This window comes from Rhinolophus sinicus, chromosome 8 (genome assembly GCF_057876585.1).
Source record: "Rhinolophus sinicus isolate RSI-liver-muscle chromosome 8, RSI-T2T, whole genome shotgun sequence".
Lineage (NCBI taxonomy): Eukaryota > Metazoa > Chordata > Mammalia > Chiroptera > Rhinolophidae > Rhinolophus > Rhinolophus sinicus.
In genome coordinates, this window is record NC_142508.1 from 65,697,302 (window position 1) to 65,713,636 (window position 16,335).

The following is a 16,335-nucleotide window of genomic DNA, read 5'->3' on the forward strand; positions in this document are numbered from 1 at the left end:
TGGCACTCACATGGGACAAGTCCTCGAGACCCCTGCCCAGGGCCTGCACTGACACACAGCTGCTGTCAGAGCCACTGGAGCCACTGGCGGATGGGCACTGGGACGAGACCTCCGAGTCTTCAGGAGCTAGCAAGGGAGGAAACTGGGTGAGCTGTCAGCAGGGGCAGCCCAGACCCCCCTAAGCCATGCCCTCCTGCCTCTGGCCAAGCCCAGACTTACTCAAAGACAGCTGGCTGCCCAGCTCCGCTTCAGCCTCCAGTGCTGCTTCCTCTGGAAAGCTGGTAGAATACAGGGGCCAGCGGGGGCCCAGAAGAGCTGGGTCTCTGTACAGATGAAGGTTGAGGGACCCCAATACAGAGCAAGAGGCGGGGTTGGCAGGAAGGGAGCTCAAGTCCCCCATATACGAACTGTCACAGTCAAACGGGGCCACAGCAATGGAGGCCCGAGAGCGAACTTCTGCATAAGAGAGGGTCATGTTGGACAGGTGAGAGCTAGCCCGGGCCAAGGTCCCCAGGGCAGCACAGGCCAGGGCTAACAGGGGCCCATGCTGCCCGCCCCCCACCCCATAGCCTGCTGGCTACCTCGGCACTTTAAAACATAGTCGATGGTGCGGTCATTGATAGCTTCCTCATTGCAGGCGATGTCCCGGAAGGCTTTGCTCCCCACACCCATCGACACCATCTCAGCCATACGCACCTCTGGGTGGAGAGCAGGCATAGCTGGGGCCCTTCTGGACATCAGCCTGGCCCCCGGCCTCTGTCTATGCCTCCCCCTTAAACAAGTCTTTCCTCTACACCCACTCCCAGCAGATAAACCACGCTGTGCACTGAGCCTCTGTGGTGCCAATCATCCTGTGGGCGGGTGTAATTCCCCTTTTAGAGATGAGGCCTCTGAGATTCGCAGGTTAATACTGCATCTGCGGTAACAGTGACAGCAGGGCTGCCTGCCTTTGAAGTTCTTTCCCCTGCTCTGGCTGCGGCTGCTGGACCTCCTCCCCACTTGCTAAGCAGTCCTGGTCCTTAAGCCCTCCCTGGGCCATCATAAGCTCTCCAGAGAGGGGAGTGTGGGGTAAAGTAGGGGCAGAAACCCACCCTTGTTGTGGACGGCCTGCTTCCAGAGCAGGCGGGAGATGTCAGCCGTCCAAGCCTGCTTGGTGGCCAAGCTGGCAGCTTGCAGCACAAAGGTGTCCCTGGCCTTGCGACGGCGGAACCAGATCTCAAAGCGCAGGTTGCTATCCCCACAGCACTCAGTGAGGCCAAGGTCTGCCATCTGTGTGGCCAGGAGAGGGCCATAATGAGGCACTGGGGGGCAGGGGGCACAGGGTGGGGTCGGGTGGACCTACCTTGAAGGAGCGCTTGTAGGCAAATACGTCAATGCCTGTGGATCCTCGGCGAGGCTTGCTGAAAAGCAGCAGCTCCTCAAAGAGGAAAATGCGACGCAGGGACTTGTGGCGCCCAGTGCGAACGGTGAACTCATCTTGTCGCACCAGCTGCCCCTGTTCCTTGAGGTTAACCTGCCGAATTGGGGCCTGGTGAATGCCCAGCCTCTTCTGCCCCCTCCCTTCACACCCACAGCACCTGCCCACCACAGCCTGGGATGACTCACGTCACAGCCCTGGATGGCGTCCATGGCTAGCAGGTCATTGCCATGTCGCAGCTGGAAGCGCACGAGGCTCTGGGCAGCCCGCAGGGCACTCAGCTCCTGCACGGCCCCCCCACAGGCCCGCACCAGCTCCTGCAGCAGCAGCGCGTACTTGCTCATGCGCTGGATGGGCTTCAGCAGGTAGGAGGCCAAGTCCAGGTGGTCCCCCAGCGCTTGCTGCTTGTCCTGCCAGGTGGGCTGGAGACCATCAGGCGGCTTTGGGGTGGTCCCACCCCACCCCCTTCTCCCTATAGTCTCAGGCTCCTACCTTGAAGAAGGCATGACCGTAGCTGGTCATCAGGGCGTCAGAGCGAGGTTTATTCTTGCTGTACAGCGCATACATCCCAAACTGCACCCTCTGCAAGGACACGCAGCTCAGCCCAGGTGCAAGGGGGTCAGCTGCCCCTGCCTGGGCCAGAACACTCTCAGCTTGAGAGAACAAACTGCCAACAGGCGACTCCCAGGGAGGCTTCCCCCAACAGATCCAATCTGCCCTGCTTTGAAAGAGAGGTGCTCTAGCAAACAGGCCCTGCAGAGGGACTCACCCACACGGCCCCTGTGGAAGAAGTCCGCACCCAGCTCTGCTCCTCCCGCAGCTCTGAGAACACGCTCTGGTCTCACCTCACCTTGGACGATTCCTCTGTTCACTAATCACCCACCTTGACCTGTGTCTTCCTTGACCAGTAGGCCTCTTGCCTGTCACAGGCTTTGCACTTGCTCTTTCCTGATGGAACACTCTGACTCCAGGCTCAGCTCAAACATAGCTCTTCAGAGATTCTAACCGCTCTCTCTAAAGGGGAAACCCTGCCCCACCCACCAGTAACGCACAATCATCTATTCTGATTATTTTCCTCCTAGCCCCAGCTATAATCTGGAACTACCTTTCTCACTTTTAGGTCTCCTCTACTTAACTATGAGCACCCTGAGAGGCATGGGGCCTCTGTTGGTCTCCCTCATAGCTATACCCAACACAGGGCCTGGCACCAAGCATGTGCCCGACAGCTCTTTGTTGAGTGTGGCAGAATCAGCCAGGAGCCGTGTGGCCTGTGGGGCTTACATGGCGTAGGAAAGCATAGGCCACCCGGGGTGGGTGCTGTGTGCAGGCCTCCAGCTCACGCAGGAAGAAATGGTAGTGGAAGTCCCGCAGCTTCTCCAGGTTGCCAAAGAGGTGAGCGTGCTGGCCTCGGAGGCCCTGGGGCACATCGGGGCGATCTAGCTCAGGAAAGTAGTTCTCCATGGTATAGTCAAGTGCGCGGACATACTCCCGCTCTGTAGCCACCATCTCTGCCAGCACCAGCTGGAGCCTACCAGGTAGGTGAAGTCAGAACCCTAGACATTTGCCTTGCCACTGCCCTCCCTGCCCCTCTCTGCCATCCCTGTCCTGCCCACGGCCTGCACCTGTTGAGGCTCCTAGGGTCAGAGGTGCCTGGCAGAGGCATGGTGGGAGATGACTCTGGTTGGGCACCAAATCCAGCCTCTGGTCTGTGGCAGGCAGCCACAATGGCCGCACGGTGGCAGTGGTGGGCAGGCTCCCTGAGACTCTGCCCCAGATTCCGATCGAGGCTGTAGGCCTTCCTCAGGGGAGGGGTGGCAGCTGCAGCTGGTAACTGGCTGACACACTGGCTAGCTGTGCTGCTGCTCGTCAATGGTGGCTTCAAGGCAGCCTCTAGCTTCTGGTCCAGGGCCAGCCAGGTGTCCTGGCACCGCGCCCAGGCCCAGCGGCACTCCTGGCGGATGCTTTCAGAGCCCAGGCCTGTGGCCAGAGCCCACATCTTTCGGAAGTGGGCAGGGGGCAAGTCAGGGTGTTTGGTCCAGTGCAGCTGCAGCCGTTGCAGCACGACGGCTGGGCGTTCCTGCTCCAGCTCTGCCAACACCCGCTGCCCTTCCCCAGCCCATGTCGAGGCCTGCAACACCAAAGCCACACAGGCATGAAGAGGATCCCATGGAGACCACTGAGCCTTCTCTCTACCCCACCCCCACAGGGCGCTGGCCCCAGGCCATATCCCCACTGGTTGGATTTGGGGTCAGACTACAGACAAGGAGAGGAACAGGCAGGATGACCAGGAAGAGCTCTGGCTGTGGTGGAGCTGGGCAGCCACTCTTCTAGCCTCACTGACCACCTGAAGCCACAGACAGGACCCTCACCCACCTGCTTGAAGAACCGCAATAGCCTCTCAGCATCTGTCAGCCGCTGCCTCCGCTGGGCCAAAGCCCTAGAGAATTCAGTCAGCTGAGACTGCAGGGCCAGAAAGCGGGCCCCAGGGGAGCCCAGTTCAGCCGCCTCCCAGCCAGTCAGTGGCTGCAGAAACTTCTCCCCTTGCCTGACCTGCTCCTGGAGACAGAGACTGGGCTCAGTGGCCAGGCCTGGTGAGCTAATCCCCGAGCCCAGGTCTCCTCCACTGACATCTACACGTCATCATCAAATCTCTTCTGTGATTAAATACCTTCCCTCCACCACCACCACCACCCATTTCCCTCTCTTTCTGAGCCTGTCTCCACAGCCAAACTTCCCAGAGAAATTGTTTAACTCATTATGACGGCTTCTTCATCTTGCAGCCCCCATCCCAGCACTTCTTGGGCCTCGGGCCTCAGGCCTCCTCTGACTCCACTGCTCAGCAACATTTACTCCTCTCTCTCCTGGCTCCTGACCCCTCGCCACTCTCCTAATTCTTCTGTCCTTCTCTGGTGGTTCCTCCTCCTGCTCCTCAACCCTCACACATGCCACTGAACACAGGGGCTCCTGAAGACAGTCCACTCTCTCCTCCCAGGCAATCTTGTGTGACCACACTCCAAATGTCATCCATACACCCACATCCACCAAGTGACCCTCTGAGCTAGATCTCTTCTCTGAGCCCTACTCCCAGTCCCCATGGTTCTGACTCATTCCCCCATGGTCATCTCCAAGGCACACCCAAGACTGAACTCACGAATGCCCTTCCCCTAGAAGGTTCTTGTCTCCTGGTCCCTTTCTCAGGGAATAGCACCCATTCATCCTTACAACGTCCCTCTCCCTTGCACCCTCTCGTATGTGTCCACCATCAAATACCATCAATTTCTCAAATCTATCCCCCTCCACCATCATCGTGGCCAGAGCAACCATTTCCCACCTGGACCACTGCAACTGCCTCTTCAATGGACTGTCCATGTCCATCTTCCAAGTCACTGTCTACCCAGAAATTAGGGTAATCTTCCTAGAACACGGATCTGAATATGTGCCTTTCCTGCTTAAATTGTACACTTTTATAAGGTCCAGTGATCTGGCCACTGATCATTTTCCAGCCTTGTTTTACGTCATCTCACCCCACTCTCCCTCCCTCTTCTGCTCTGCATTTCAACCTCACTGTCCTTCTTACAGTTCCTCAGGCAAGTAATGCTCCCTCCTGCCTCAAGACCTCTGCACATGCTGTTTGTTCCTTCAGCATGGAATGTCTCACATCGCCAACCCTCTTCTGCCTGGTGGACCCCAACCTATCCTTCAGCTCTCAGCTCATGTCACTATCTCAAGAAAGCTTGCCCAAAACACCCCTTGTGGCTCAGGGCTTTATCATACACTCAGGTAAAACCACCTGCTTTGCTTCTCTCCAGAGCTTTTGTCTCAGTTTGTAAATATATATTAGGTTGGTGCAAATGTAAATGCTGTTTTTGCGATTATTTTTAACCTTTTAAACCACAATCACTTTTGCACCAATATAATATGACTTTGAACTTTTAATTACAACTTCTATGCTGGACTATAAATCCCAAGAGAGCAAAGGATAGACTTGTTTTCACCCACTCTGCATTCCTAACCCCTGGCAAAGTGCCCCGGTACCTACAGAATGAACAAGTGACCAGACTCACCTGGGCAACCTGCTCCAGCTCCTGAAAAGGGCCTTGGGCCTGGAGCAGCACGTCCAATGAGGGCTCCCTAGGCTCCTCCAGTGCTGGCCAGCCCACCTGCTGTAGCCACACTTCAATCTAGAAGGGCACAAACAGGGAAAGGAAAGCTGCTGTGGGGTGAGGGTCATGCCTGAGATCAGGGACAGGACCCATCTGGGCAGGTAGTTCCCACCTGGTGAAGCTCGCCCTCCTGGGCCTCCAGGGTCTGGACCAATTCCAGCGCCTGTACTCGCCGGTTACTCTGCACGGTCAGTTGGTGCAAAAGCCCATCCACACGGCCATACAGCTCATCAACCTTGTCTACCGCTGGTCTAGTGAGGGTACACGATCTTAGGGTCCTTGCAGTTGCCTTGCCGCACTCCACCCTGTCCCGGAATCACAAGCCAGGCTGGTTCTGAGCCAGCCAACTGAGTTATTGGCATGGGATACGGTATGCTGAAGCAAGACCTGGGAGCTGGGTTTGCATCTACCTGTAGTCTGGGCTCTGGGTCACCTCTGGGACCTCCTGCTTCAGCCATGCCAGCTCCAAGCCCCCCTGGCATTGTAGCCATACCAGCTGTGGTGAGTCTAGTACGTGCTGCATCAGGACCCGGACCTGCCGTAGCAGCCGACTAACTTCCTGTGATTAAAGGATTAAAGGCAACAGGGAGTGGAGGTGGGCATGGGAAAAAAAGGAGACAGGGAGCACTTGGGGAGGAGTCAGGAGAGGACACTCACCCCAGACTCCATGGGCCGGGGCACAGCCTTCATGTTCTCAATGGCCCCCTGGAGCAGGGCACAAACCACCTGGCAGCTCTGCTGTAAGGCTTCCAGACGCTACGAGCAGGGACAGGCATGACTAGAGCAGTGCACAGTGCTGGTCCCAGGCATCCTGGATGCCAGACCACTGTAGCCAGCTCTGCACTGCTCAAGCCAGCCCAAGAGAAGATCCTCTGCGGGCTAGGTGGCCTGAATTCCCACCCTATGCCCCACCCAGTGCACTGACCATCCGGAAGTCCAGCCAGGCCTGGTGACAGTAAGGCCGGCCTCCTCCCAGCGAAGCGGGTAACCCTGAGGTGGAGATGTGGGTCAGCAGGCTCTGATGAGAGGACAACTGCTCTAGCTGCAAGAAGAGAAGGTGTTGTGACCCAGGCCTGGTGGGGAAGTGCCCCACCTGCCCGGCCAACATGGCTCCGTACCTGCAGCCCTGAAGGCACCTGCTCAGGCTTTTTTCCCATTAGCAGCACCTGGTGCACCGCCCCTGGGGCTGCTTCCTGCAAGGAATCTGAGCTCAGCCCTGCCCCCAAACCTATAGAAAAGGACTGGGGGAGTACAATCCTGTACTCACTTGCAGTTGGCTGAGCCCCAAGAAGAGGGAAGAGTTCGGGGGACAAATTCGGGCATCCACTAGCACAGTCAGTCCCCGGGCCTGTACTTCCGGCCTAAAGGGGCAGCAGGCTTTGGTTCAGTATCTACTTCCCCAGCCCTGTCATTTCCTGGCTCAGGCTCCATCCCCCACACCCCTCCCCACCTGGGGATGCTTCGCAAGTAGAGCAAGAGGCGGGTGAGTTCATGGCTGCCGCACTTGGAGTGAAGCCAGGTCGGGCTATGGGCACACAGCAGCAGCACTGCCCGGCCTTCTATATCCCGAGTCCCTGTGGGGAGAGGGCAGTGAACATCTACCCTATCACGTCACCCCACCTCCACCGCCTCTAGTCCCTCCTGCTACCTGGTAAGGCAGCCATGCCACTAGCCAGCAGCTCCCAGGTGAGGTCTTGGGCCAGAAGGCAGTCAGTGGGCTTAGGAAGGCTGGATTCACTGGGGTCTTGGGAAGGGAAATGGCTTGGGTCTGGACTGGATTGGACCACCTCCTCAGAGATGCCCTCCTTGAACCTGGACTTCAATCTGAGCAGGGTCAGAGCCCTCTCCAAGTCCTGGCACGCCCCTCCAGGCACCCCATTCCCTTCCAAGATACCCCTGCCCAGCCTCCCTTACCTGTGTCCAGCAGCTCTGATGAGGTCTCAGATAAAGGGTCTCCCAGATGCACACGGTCACTGTCCAACGCCCCAGGGTCCAAGCCAGCTGGCATTACTACCCCGTCTGGAACTGGGTCGCTGGCCAAGCCTCCCCCTTTCCTGGTACTCTCACCCTGTGCCAGGCTGAGGTGGGAGGACAGTGGGCATAGGATGCGCTCCATTTTAGAAGCGACTGGTTCCTCTGACTTTCCTGAGGAACCTCCTAATGTGCCCCTCTTGTCATCCCCTGACCCATCTTCAGTTATCTGTCCTGGAGGTGATGGAAGCTCCCCAGGCAAAGGGTTGCCCGGTAGCCGTTCACCCGGGGGTGCCCCTTCTGGTGGTCTTGGAGGATTGGGGTCCTTAACCTGCATCTGGGGAGCAAGTTCCTCCTCATCCCAGGCATCCCTGAAACTGCACACAGCAAATCTCCAGTCGGTAGCGTGACCCTGGGAGTCTGGGGACTCATCCCCATCCTCCGGAGACCCATCCATCATCACCTCCTTAAGAGCAGGTCTGCTCAGAGCAAGAGGGAGAGGGGCTGGGGCCTCAAGGTGAACTGAGGTCTCAGCTCAAATGGGAAATGGGTTGAAAATGGTCCGGTAGCGCTCGGCACCACAGGCAGTACGCACTAGGCCATAGGAGGTGCCAGTCTTGGTGCCCGCAGATGCTGCCGCAGTTCATTCCTGAGGAGAGGGGAGAAGGGCAGGGGTCTCCCTTCGGCCCAGGACCCGCCCGTCCACGTTCACGAGGACCCCCACCCACGGATGCGCACCATCGCATGGCCGCTGCCTCGTGGTTGCACTCACGTCGGCCCCGTGGGCCCTGGCCTCGCCCCTGGGGACTCGGGCCTCTTCTCCTAGCCTGCCTGCCTGCCCGCCGCACTCACCGACCCCCGCCCCGGACGCGCCGCGGGGATCAGCGCAGCCAGTGGCCTCGCCGCCATAGACCTCCCACTTACCCCCGAGCCTCGACGGCGGGTACAGCGCGCCGCTGGCGTCCGCTGGCGCCGCCTCCTGGCCGCGGGGGAGGGAACGCAGGGAGGCAGAGGACGCGGCGCGCGCCGCCCCCTGGGGGCCGGAGGACGGAGTCACAGCTCAACCTGCCATGCCCGACGACAGCCGCCCGGGTCGCCCTGACAGCGCGGAGCCTTGGGCCTTTGCAGCAACCCCCGGTGCGCAGCGCCCTCTGCCATCCGACCCTTCGAGCCGCGGACCCCGACGGCTTGGCTCCACCCGCACCCCCAAGGCCCCGCTGACTGTGACTCTGTTTCTCAGTCCGCGGGTGGGGGCAGTGACCAACAGCCGTTCCACCCTGCCCACTCCCCGAGAAGCCGTCCCCCCTGGGGAAGACGGTGTAGGTGCGCGACAGCGAGTGAGCATGTGGGTCGGCCTGGGGTGGGGGGAAAGGGGCTTACGGAGGTGGGGCGGGGGGGGGGGGGGGGGCTTCTGCTCTTGAATGAACACAATATGGGGGAGCCCGGCTCCAGCCTCCCTCAGCAAAACAAGGAGCACTCATTCCTCTTATCCTGGAGAAGAAAAGTGTGGGCCCAGGGTCCCAGGAGGCCCCTAGAAAGAGAAGGTTCCCTAAGCCCAGACCAGATGCTTGGGGTACATTTACAGAGGCTGGGATCCCTCCACTGAAGCCCCCATCTTTCTTCCAGGCCCCGGGCCCGGGAACCAAGAGACAGGTTGTATGATTCATGATGGGATGGGCAGCTGCTGTCTGGGCTGGGGAGAGGGAGGGCGCAGGGAGGCCTCTGGGGTGGGAGCTGACCCAGTCCTGGCGAATCTACCAATCCACCAGGCCCAGACCTCCACTACCTTGTATTCCTGACACTTCTTTCACATACACCCCCTCCACAGCCAAGACCTCCCTGCCCACAAAGTCCAATGAAGGAGGCTGGGACTGAGGTCACGTCTTAGAGCCAGAGAGATAACCAACCCAGCCCCCCTCCTCCACTTACCTGCTGGGTGAGCTCCAGCAACTCCGTTCTCTTCGTGCCTCACCTTACTCGCCTGTAAGAAGAGTCATTCCTCTCGGGATTGCTATGAGGACTAGGAAAGGCCCCGTATCACTTGGACTGTGTTGGTGCCTCCCCCTCATTTCACCCTCAGCCAGGAGATCCTCAACTAGTGAAAGTCATTTGGACAGTTGACCTGTGAGATCCCTCCCAGTTCTGAGGTCTGAGGTCCCTTTGGGTCGTGTAGGCCTGGCCTGACACTCCCTAGAATTTGCGGGAAGATTGTAAGAAGACAGCTACGTGGTCAGAGGTAGGCACTGTGCCCCGCAACATGCTCAGGCCCTTGCTTCCTGGGCATAATGGCTTCCCTGACTCTAAGGCAGGCACCTCCTTCATGAGCCCAGGGAGGCTGCCAGAGGAGGGAACTGGGCATCAGAAGCAGACATAGTGGGAACAACAGCAATCTGCCCTCCTCCCAGCTGCCACATCAGCACCCAGAGTCCAGACTCTCAGCTACCGAGGAGGCTTCATAAGCCGATCTGGCTGTGAGAGGAGGCTTGAAGTTATCCTGATCCATCCCCAGCTCCCAGCGGGCCCTCATTCCCTCCCTCTTCTAGCTTCAGTGAGCATCAGGACCAACCTCGGCTTCCGCCCCAGTTGTTCCAGGGCCGCCCCACTGAGTCACTGCCTCCTGCTCCCTCCCGCCCCTTCTGCTGCCCACTGTCTGCCCACCCCCACCAGCCAGGCCCCCTAGGAGCCATAAGAGCTGGGTGGGGGGGACCTGCTGGCAAGCACACACAGCCCTCTAATGCCAGAGGCAAATAAGAGGCCTCAAGCCACAGGCCATAGCAGACCCCAGCACCCCTGGGCATAGGCAGACAGATTCAGGCCTTGGTTTATTCTCTCCACATAGAATGTGCACTGTAAGCTTCCTGAAAACAGAGACTGTGTGTTGTCCACTTCTGTACATCCAGCAATAAGAAATGCTTGGGAGGTTCCTGAGACTGATCACACTACCCCTGCCCTCCTGAGGCTCCCCATCCACTAACCAGAGGTAAACCAGAGTCACAAAAGGAGATAGATTAGAGGTTCAGTCTGAAAGGAACACAGAAGAAGCAGAGAGCTGCAGGATGCACGGCTCTAGGAAAACAAAGATACAGATAGAAATGGGGACAGACTGGGGCCTAGTGGGGAACACTGGGGGATGGGCTTGGAGCCAGCCTGGGCTGCTGACCACAGTAGTCTCTGTGGGCTGAGCTTGCAGGACTGAACAGTGACTCACGGGGCCCATCTCTGTGGCTCTCTTGGCAGCAGAATCTGCTCATAGTAGCCTTTTCCACTGAGATCATAAAATGGGGATGGGCTTCCCTCCCCTGCCCCTTCCCTAGTCTTCCCTTACCTTCCCTCAGCCTCCCATTCCTTGCCAATATGAACAAATCAAAAATAAAATGGGAGCTCTGTGCCTCAGTGGGCCTAGTAATAAGGGACCTACAGTCATTGCCCTCACTCCACCCAAAAGTCTTTCATACCCTCTTCAATACTACCCCAGATAATGAGAGTGATATATACCCCAAACCTTCCAGACTGCTCTCATCTTTGGCCTAAATAAACTCTAAACTTCTTAGTGTGGCATTCAAAGCCATCCAAAGATATCACAGCCTTCCTATACAGTTCCCATAGTGGCCTGGAAAACTCATCTGATTACAAGCCTTAGCTCTCCTCTACCTGGAATGCCCATGCCCATCTCCCCACGTCCCCCAGGTCAAAGTTCAAGGCCTGGAGGCAGCTCAGGTGGCACTAAAGGCCATTTCTGCCATTCTGACTGGTCAGGTGGTAACCCATGAATAAGCTCTTAACTTGCTCACTGTCCTACCTCCCAGATGCCTGCCTTCCCTGAGCTGTGTTCACCTGCTTTCTTCCCCCAGTCTGCTGGCCTCTGACAAGCCCTATCTGCCCAGCAGTCCCACCGTTCTTAGTTACCCAGCACCAGGCCCAGGAGCCCTCTGCACCCCTTCGCCTACACCATCAGTTGCATGATTGAGTGGATGTGATTTCTACAACCTTTCTAATCTAGTAATTCTCGAAGGATGTAGTCTGCGGGCCACCTCCCTCTAGGGAGCTGGTTAAGATTACAGATTTCTGGACGCCCATAGACCTGCTGAGTCAGAACCTTTGGGGTAGGCCCAGGAATCTGCATGTTTGACAAGCTCCACAGTGATTCTGATACTACAGTCTGAGAATGGCTGCCTGTTCTCTCCAGCACCAGCCCCTTCAGGTCCCTGGGCTGCTGGAGCAGCCTCCCAGCAGGTATCCTCATCTTTTCTTCTATCAATCCATCCTCCACCTGCGGCTTCACACATGTTCCACCTGGCACCAGCTATATTTGAGCTCCCTAAAGCACATCACTGCCCACACCACTCCCAGATCCCAATTCTCTCAGGCCAGCTCTCTGCCACCCCCAAAACACCGCAGGGTCTCCCTACCCAAGCCTTTGTGTCCCTGGTTGGTCTCTCCCAACATCATCCACTGCTCCTTGTTTTTTTTTGCCATATGTAATCCAGGCATCCTTTGTGCTGCTCTTTCTACTGGGAATTCACCCACCCAACTTTGCCTGTGTTGTCTGAGCCCCTACACACACACACACTCCTCCCAGAGCCTTCCCACCTCTCAATGCCCTATAGCACTTTCAGTGCTCTTTGCCTTATAAGACCAATAATGCCAAACATTTGTGATCCCTTCCTGTGGGCCAGGCTCTGTACTAGATTCTTCTCATTTTATCATTTAATTCTAAGAGCAACCTCATGAAATAAGTATTATGATTATCTCATTGTAGAGATGAAGACCCTGAGGTTCAGAGAGAGTATGTCACATGCCTAAGATGACATACCTGGTGACTGACAGCTGGGACTTAACGACCAGGCCTTATTGCTGTTAACTTGAGGGCAAAGCCTAAATCACTCTTCTCTTCACACTTGCCCCGGGATTAACATAGAAAAAGTGACTAAATTTGTAACCCTCACAGTATGGCGAGTCCTTCAGATCTATAGAGACAGGAAGTAGGTTAGTGCTTACCTAGGGCTAGGCAGGGGGTGAGGAGTGGCTGCTGATGGGGACAGGGTTTCTTTGGGGGATGACGAAAATGTTCTAAACTTAGATTGTGGGGAGGGTTGCACAATTCTGATTAAAAACCTCTGAACTGTAAATGGGTGAATTTATGGTATGTGTTATATCTTAGTAAAGACAAGATTTTTTAAAAAGCCCTTCAGACACAGTGGAAATTGAATCTGGGACTGCTGTTACCAGGGATTTCTATCCCTAGATGTTTCTGGACCCCATGCTACCCAATTTGTACCATAAACACTCAGGGTAACCAGCTCTCTTGAGGTTGCCCTCCTACCCGCGACGTGCAGAACATCTATTTATTTGTCCTCCACCTGCCTCCAGGTCTTCAGGAAAGGTTTACCTGGTCCCAGTGTGTGGTGGCTGCATCTTTGGGCACCATGACACCTGACCTCTTGGGTCACTTTCCTGATTGGCCTTCCCTATTTTGTAGACTCCCAGTTCTGTGACCCTGTGTCCTTACAGTGATCCCCTGGACTGCCACTGCAGGCCGCTGGAAGGGGACAATAACCAGAAGATATAGGAGAGGAGGGAGGAAGGGCCAGAGGGCCTAACAGTCCTTCCCAGGATCCTATCCCAGAAGCCCTGGGGCAGGCAGTTGGCAGTTTCCGTTTCCCTCACCAGAGGCCCTTGTTGCCACGCCCCTGCCCATAGAACTCGACACATGGACACGGGACACCCATCCATCCAAGAGGTGTTTAATGTGTCTTCGGTTCAAGGTACAAAACACAGGGCAGGGGCTAATCCCAGGAAAGGCACCTGCCACCCAGTCAGCCGCCTTGCCTCTGTAGCCAGGAGTCTCAGCCCCTAGAGCAGTGGACCAATGTCCTTGGGGTGCCTGGCTCCTTTCCTGTTTGGGGAATGTCAAGGGAGTAATGCAGGAGCCAAGGCCACTGCCTCCCTTCCTCAGAAAGCCCAGACCCAAGGATCTGAAAGGTCCAGACTTGGATGCAGAGCATCAGATCCCGAGTGACCTGCTAAGAAGCAGCCCTGACCTGAAACCTGGCCCAGCCCTGTGGCCTTGGTCCTGGAAAAGGAGGGACTATCACCCCAATAATTGGCAGCAAAGGGAAGGAGATAAAGCAAGAAGAGCCAGATTCCCACTGCCCTAGAAAAATTGGCTACAACAGGCCGCAAAGCCCAAGGTTGAGGCCTGCACCACCTCCCACCCCAATTCCCGTGAGGACCAGCCCCTTGAGGAACCTCATTGCCAGGGCACTGTCCTTAAGCTGGTGCTGAGGGGGTGGAGGGCAGGAACGGCCAGCATCTGCTGAAGAATGACTGATGCCCCAGCTTTGGGGGCGGGAAACAGCTGCCTAGAGTGAGCCCAGGAAGACCCACTGGGGAATGGGCATCAGCTACCCAAGTGTCGGGGCCTAGCTCCTAGAAGCTCTGGACTGGGTCTTGAGCCAGGGTTAGGGCTTACTAAAAGGGAAGGTGGTAGGAGTTAGGAGCAGGGGCGATGGTGAAGAGGTCAAGGACCAGCCCAGGAGACCCTTCTGACCCACCCTAAGGGAGCCCAGTTGCTACTTAAGTCCAGGCCCCTCTGACCCCGTATCAGGCTGAGTGGGCTCCTCTGCCTTTTGTACACGGCACACTTCCCACAGGGGCTCTGGCCTCCTGCTCCTCCCTGAGTCCCTGGGCTACAGCCGGCCACCTCTGTTGAACTGGATGCACCAGTGGGAGCTGGCGGTGCCTGGGCTGAGGTGGGTGTGGCCCTTGTGTTCCATGAGGGGCTGTAGCTCCTGCTGCCGGGGGATGTCGGCGCTGCTCTCACTGCGAGACCGGCCAGCCTTGGCCAGGCTCGGGGGAAAGGCGAAGCTGGGGCGCAGATCAGAAGGCAGGTCATGTGGGGCCTGGGGCTCTTCAGCGTCCAGTGGGCGGGGAGGCAGTCGGGTCATAGCCGGGGCCTGGGTACAGGGCGGGGATGCCAGGCTCTCCAGGGATGAGATGCTCTGGTTCCAGCCTGTCTGCATGTCCACGGGCACAATCTTGGTGGTTTCCGAGGACACATAGACTGCCAGATCCCCCTGCCCACTTTTCCAGGGTAGCTCCTTCTCTGCACAGGTTGGAGAGGGAGGGATGATGCGTGGGCTTGGACACACCTCAAGGCTCCCTGGGGAACAGACAGTACACACGCGCTCATTACCAACACAATGGAACCTTTAAATATAAGCACATTTTCATAAATAAATTCATTCCACAGTTGCCATATTACATCTATTTGTGTGATTATTTGATGAATGGCTTGCTAAAAGGAAGCTCCACAGGTGGTTTTGCTCTCCATTGTGTCTATCCCCAGCACATAGCACAGGACCAGGCACATAGTAGGTGCTCAACAAATACCTATTGAAAAGTGAAAATAGCTAAAGCAAGAGAAAGCAGGAGCCAGGCAGCAAGAAAGCCCCATCCACAATCAGCTCTCACCCAACGTGTAGCTCCAACGTGTAGCTCAGAAACCACATCCTGCCTAGTCCCGTCCCAGACTGAGATGGCAGCGAGGGTGAGGGAGATCTCAAGGCTCCAACCAAAGGCTTTGCTGCTGGGAGCCCTGCCTGATCACCCACCGCAGCCCTTTGGTGGGACAGAGCCCAGGAGTGTGAGCTCATGCAAACCTAATAGCAGGCTAAAGCCACAAAGGCGATGCCAGAGCACAGGGTACATGAGCTGAGAATCCCAGAATGCTGGTAGCCAAGATGGAAGGCTCAGCCCCTGCATGACAGGAAGTCTGAGGTTCTAAAAGAGGAAACCTGGGAAAGAAAGCTCTCTGGCCACCTACCACCCCTAGCCCTCCAAAGTCAAGTGCAATGCCTTTCATATAGTCGGTGTTCAATACATGTCTGCTCATTGAGAAAGTCCTGAGCAGACCTATAAACGTGATTGAGTACATTATGAAATGTATTGATGCTGTGATTGAAAGTAAAGCTGCCTCTCTTGACAGACCTGGAATGTTACATACTAACAACAAAATTAAAACAAAACGTCAGCAACCCCAAAGGTCTCCAGACATTGCCAAATGTCCCCTAGGGGACAAAATGACTCCATCACCACCCCCTTGAGAACCACACCTAAAGGTTAAAAGAAATATATCAACCAAATGCAATATGTGGGCCTTGTCTGGATTTTTTGAACAAATCTACTATAAAAAATATATAATCAGGGAAATGTGAACGTTGACTGGGTATTTGATAACCAAGATTTTAAATATGATAGTGGTATTGTGGTTATATTTTTAAAGAAGAATCCTTATCTTTTAGATACATGCTGAAGTATTTGTTGATGAAGTGATTATTATATTGGAGATTTGCTTCAAAAGAAGCCAGTGAAGAGAGGGGCATAGTGAGGATATAGATGAAATAAGACTGATTAGGAGTAGGTAAGTATTGAAGCTGGGGAATAGATAGATGGGAGTTCATTTGACTCTTCTGTCTATTGTATATTTTGAAATGTACTATAATAAAAAGTGTTTAAAAAGACACTTGAGTGCTTAAACCAACTAGCAGTGATATTTAGCTTTATGAGTTAGGTCTCCACATATAGAAACATGTACATATTGTTTTTTATCCACAATAATTCCATTTTGATAAATTCAGGCTCCTTCTCCTAGGACAGGCTTCCACCATCATCAGGGGTTCTACCTGAGGGCAGATATGCTGCGTATGGGTCACACCAGAACCTGGTGTTAGCCTTGTCACCTCATGTTTCTCGCCAAACTATGAAGGGAGAAAGCATGGAGGT

General features: G+C 55.8%; 2 protein-coding genes across 8 annotated transcripts in view; both read right to left on the reverse strand.

Annotated features, from left to right (window-relative positions):
• Window positions 1-12,979, reverse strand: part of PLEKHG4 (pleckstrin homology and RhoGEF domain containing G4) — a 13,542-nt gene extending 563 nt beyond the window's left edge. Inside the window, exons 1-24 of the mRNA XM_088800757.1 lie at window positions 12,941-12,979; window positions 8,715-8,906; window positions 8,290-8,584; window positions 8,143-8,200; window positions 7,495-8,030; window positions 7,229-7,444; window positions 7,031-7,154; window positions 6,848-6,941; window positions 6,699-6,773; window positions 6,506-6,622; window positions 6,238-6,336; window positions 5,991-6,139; window positions 5,693-5,831; window positions 5,482-5,598; window positions 3,791-3,973; window positions 3,040-3,545; window positions 2,699-2,945; window positions 1,910-1,999; window positions 1,606-1,827; window positions 1,343-1,513; window positions 1,092-1,269; window positions 582-698; window positions 220-456; window positions 11-126 (exon numbers count right to left, since the gene is read on the reverse strand). Of these exons, the coding sequence (XP_088656883.1) occupies window positions 11-126; window positions 220-456; window positions 582-698; window positions 1,092-1,269; window positions 1,343-1,513; window positions 1,606-1,827; window positions 1,910-1,999; window positions 2,699-2,945; window positions 3,040-3,545; window positions 3,791-3,973; window positions 5,482-5,598; window positions 5,693-5,831; window positions 5,991-6,139; window positions 6,238-6,336; window positions 6,506-6,622; window positions 6,699-6,773; window positions 6,848-6,941; window positions 7,031-7,154; window positions 7,229-7,444; window positions 7,495-8,030; window positions 8,143-8,200; window positions 8,290-8,584; window positions 8,715-8,906; window positions 12,941-12,979 (4,317 nt within the window). The remainder of the gene's footprint in view (window positions 1-10; window positions 127-219; window positions 457-581; window positions 699-1,091; window positions 1,270-1,342; window positions 1,514-1,605; window positions 1,828-1,909; window positions 2,000-2,698; window positions 2,946-3,039; window positions 3,546-3,790; window positions 3,974-5,481; window positions 5,599-5,692; window positions 5,832-5,990; window positions 6,140-6,237; window positions 6,337-6,505; window positions 6,623-6,698; window positions 6,774-6,847; window positions 6,942-7,030; window positions 7,155-7,228; window positions 7,445-7,494; window positions 8,031-8,142; window positions 8,201-8,289; window positions 8,585-8,714; window positions 8,907-12,940) is intronic.
• A 300-nt stretch (window positions 12,980-13,279) lies between these two features.
• The window catches only part of SLC9A5 (solute carrier family 9 member A5), a 35,275-nt gene continuing 32,219 nt past the window's right edge, over window positions 13,280-16,335 (reverse strand). For all 7 annotated transcript variants that reach the window (XM_088800319.1, XM_074314745.2, XM_074314746.2 and 4 more), the window contains one exon: window positions 13,280-14,713. In XM_088800319.1, the coding sequence (XP_088656445.1) occupies window positions 14,241-14,713 (473 nt within the window). In that variant the 3' untranslated portion in view covers window positions 13,280-14,240. The remainder of the gene's footprint in view (window positions 14,714-16,335) is intronic.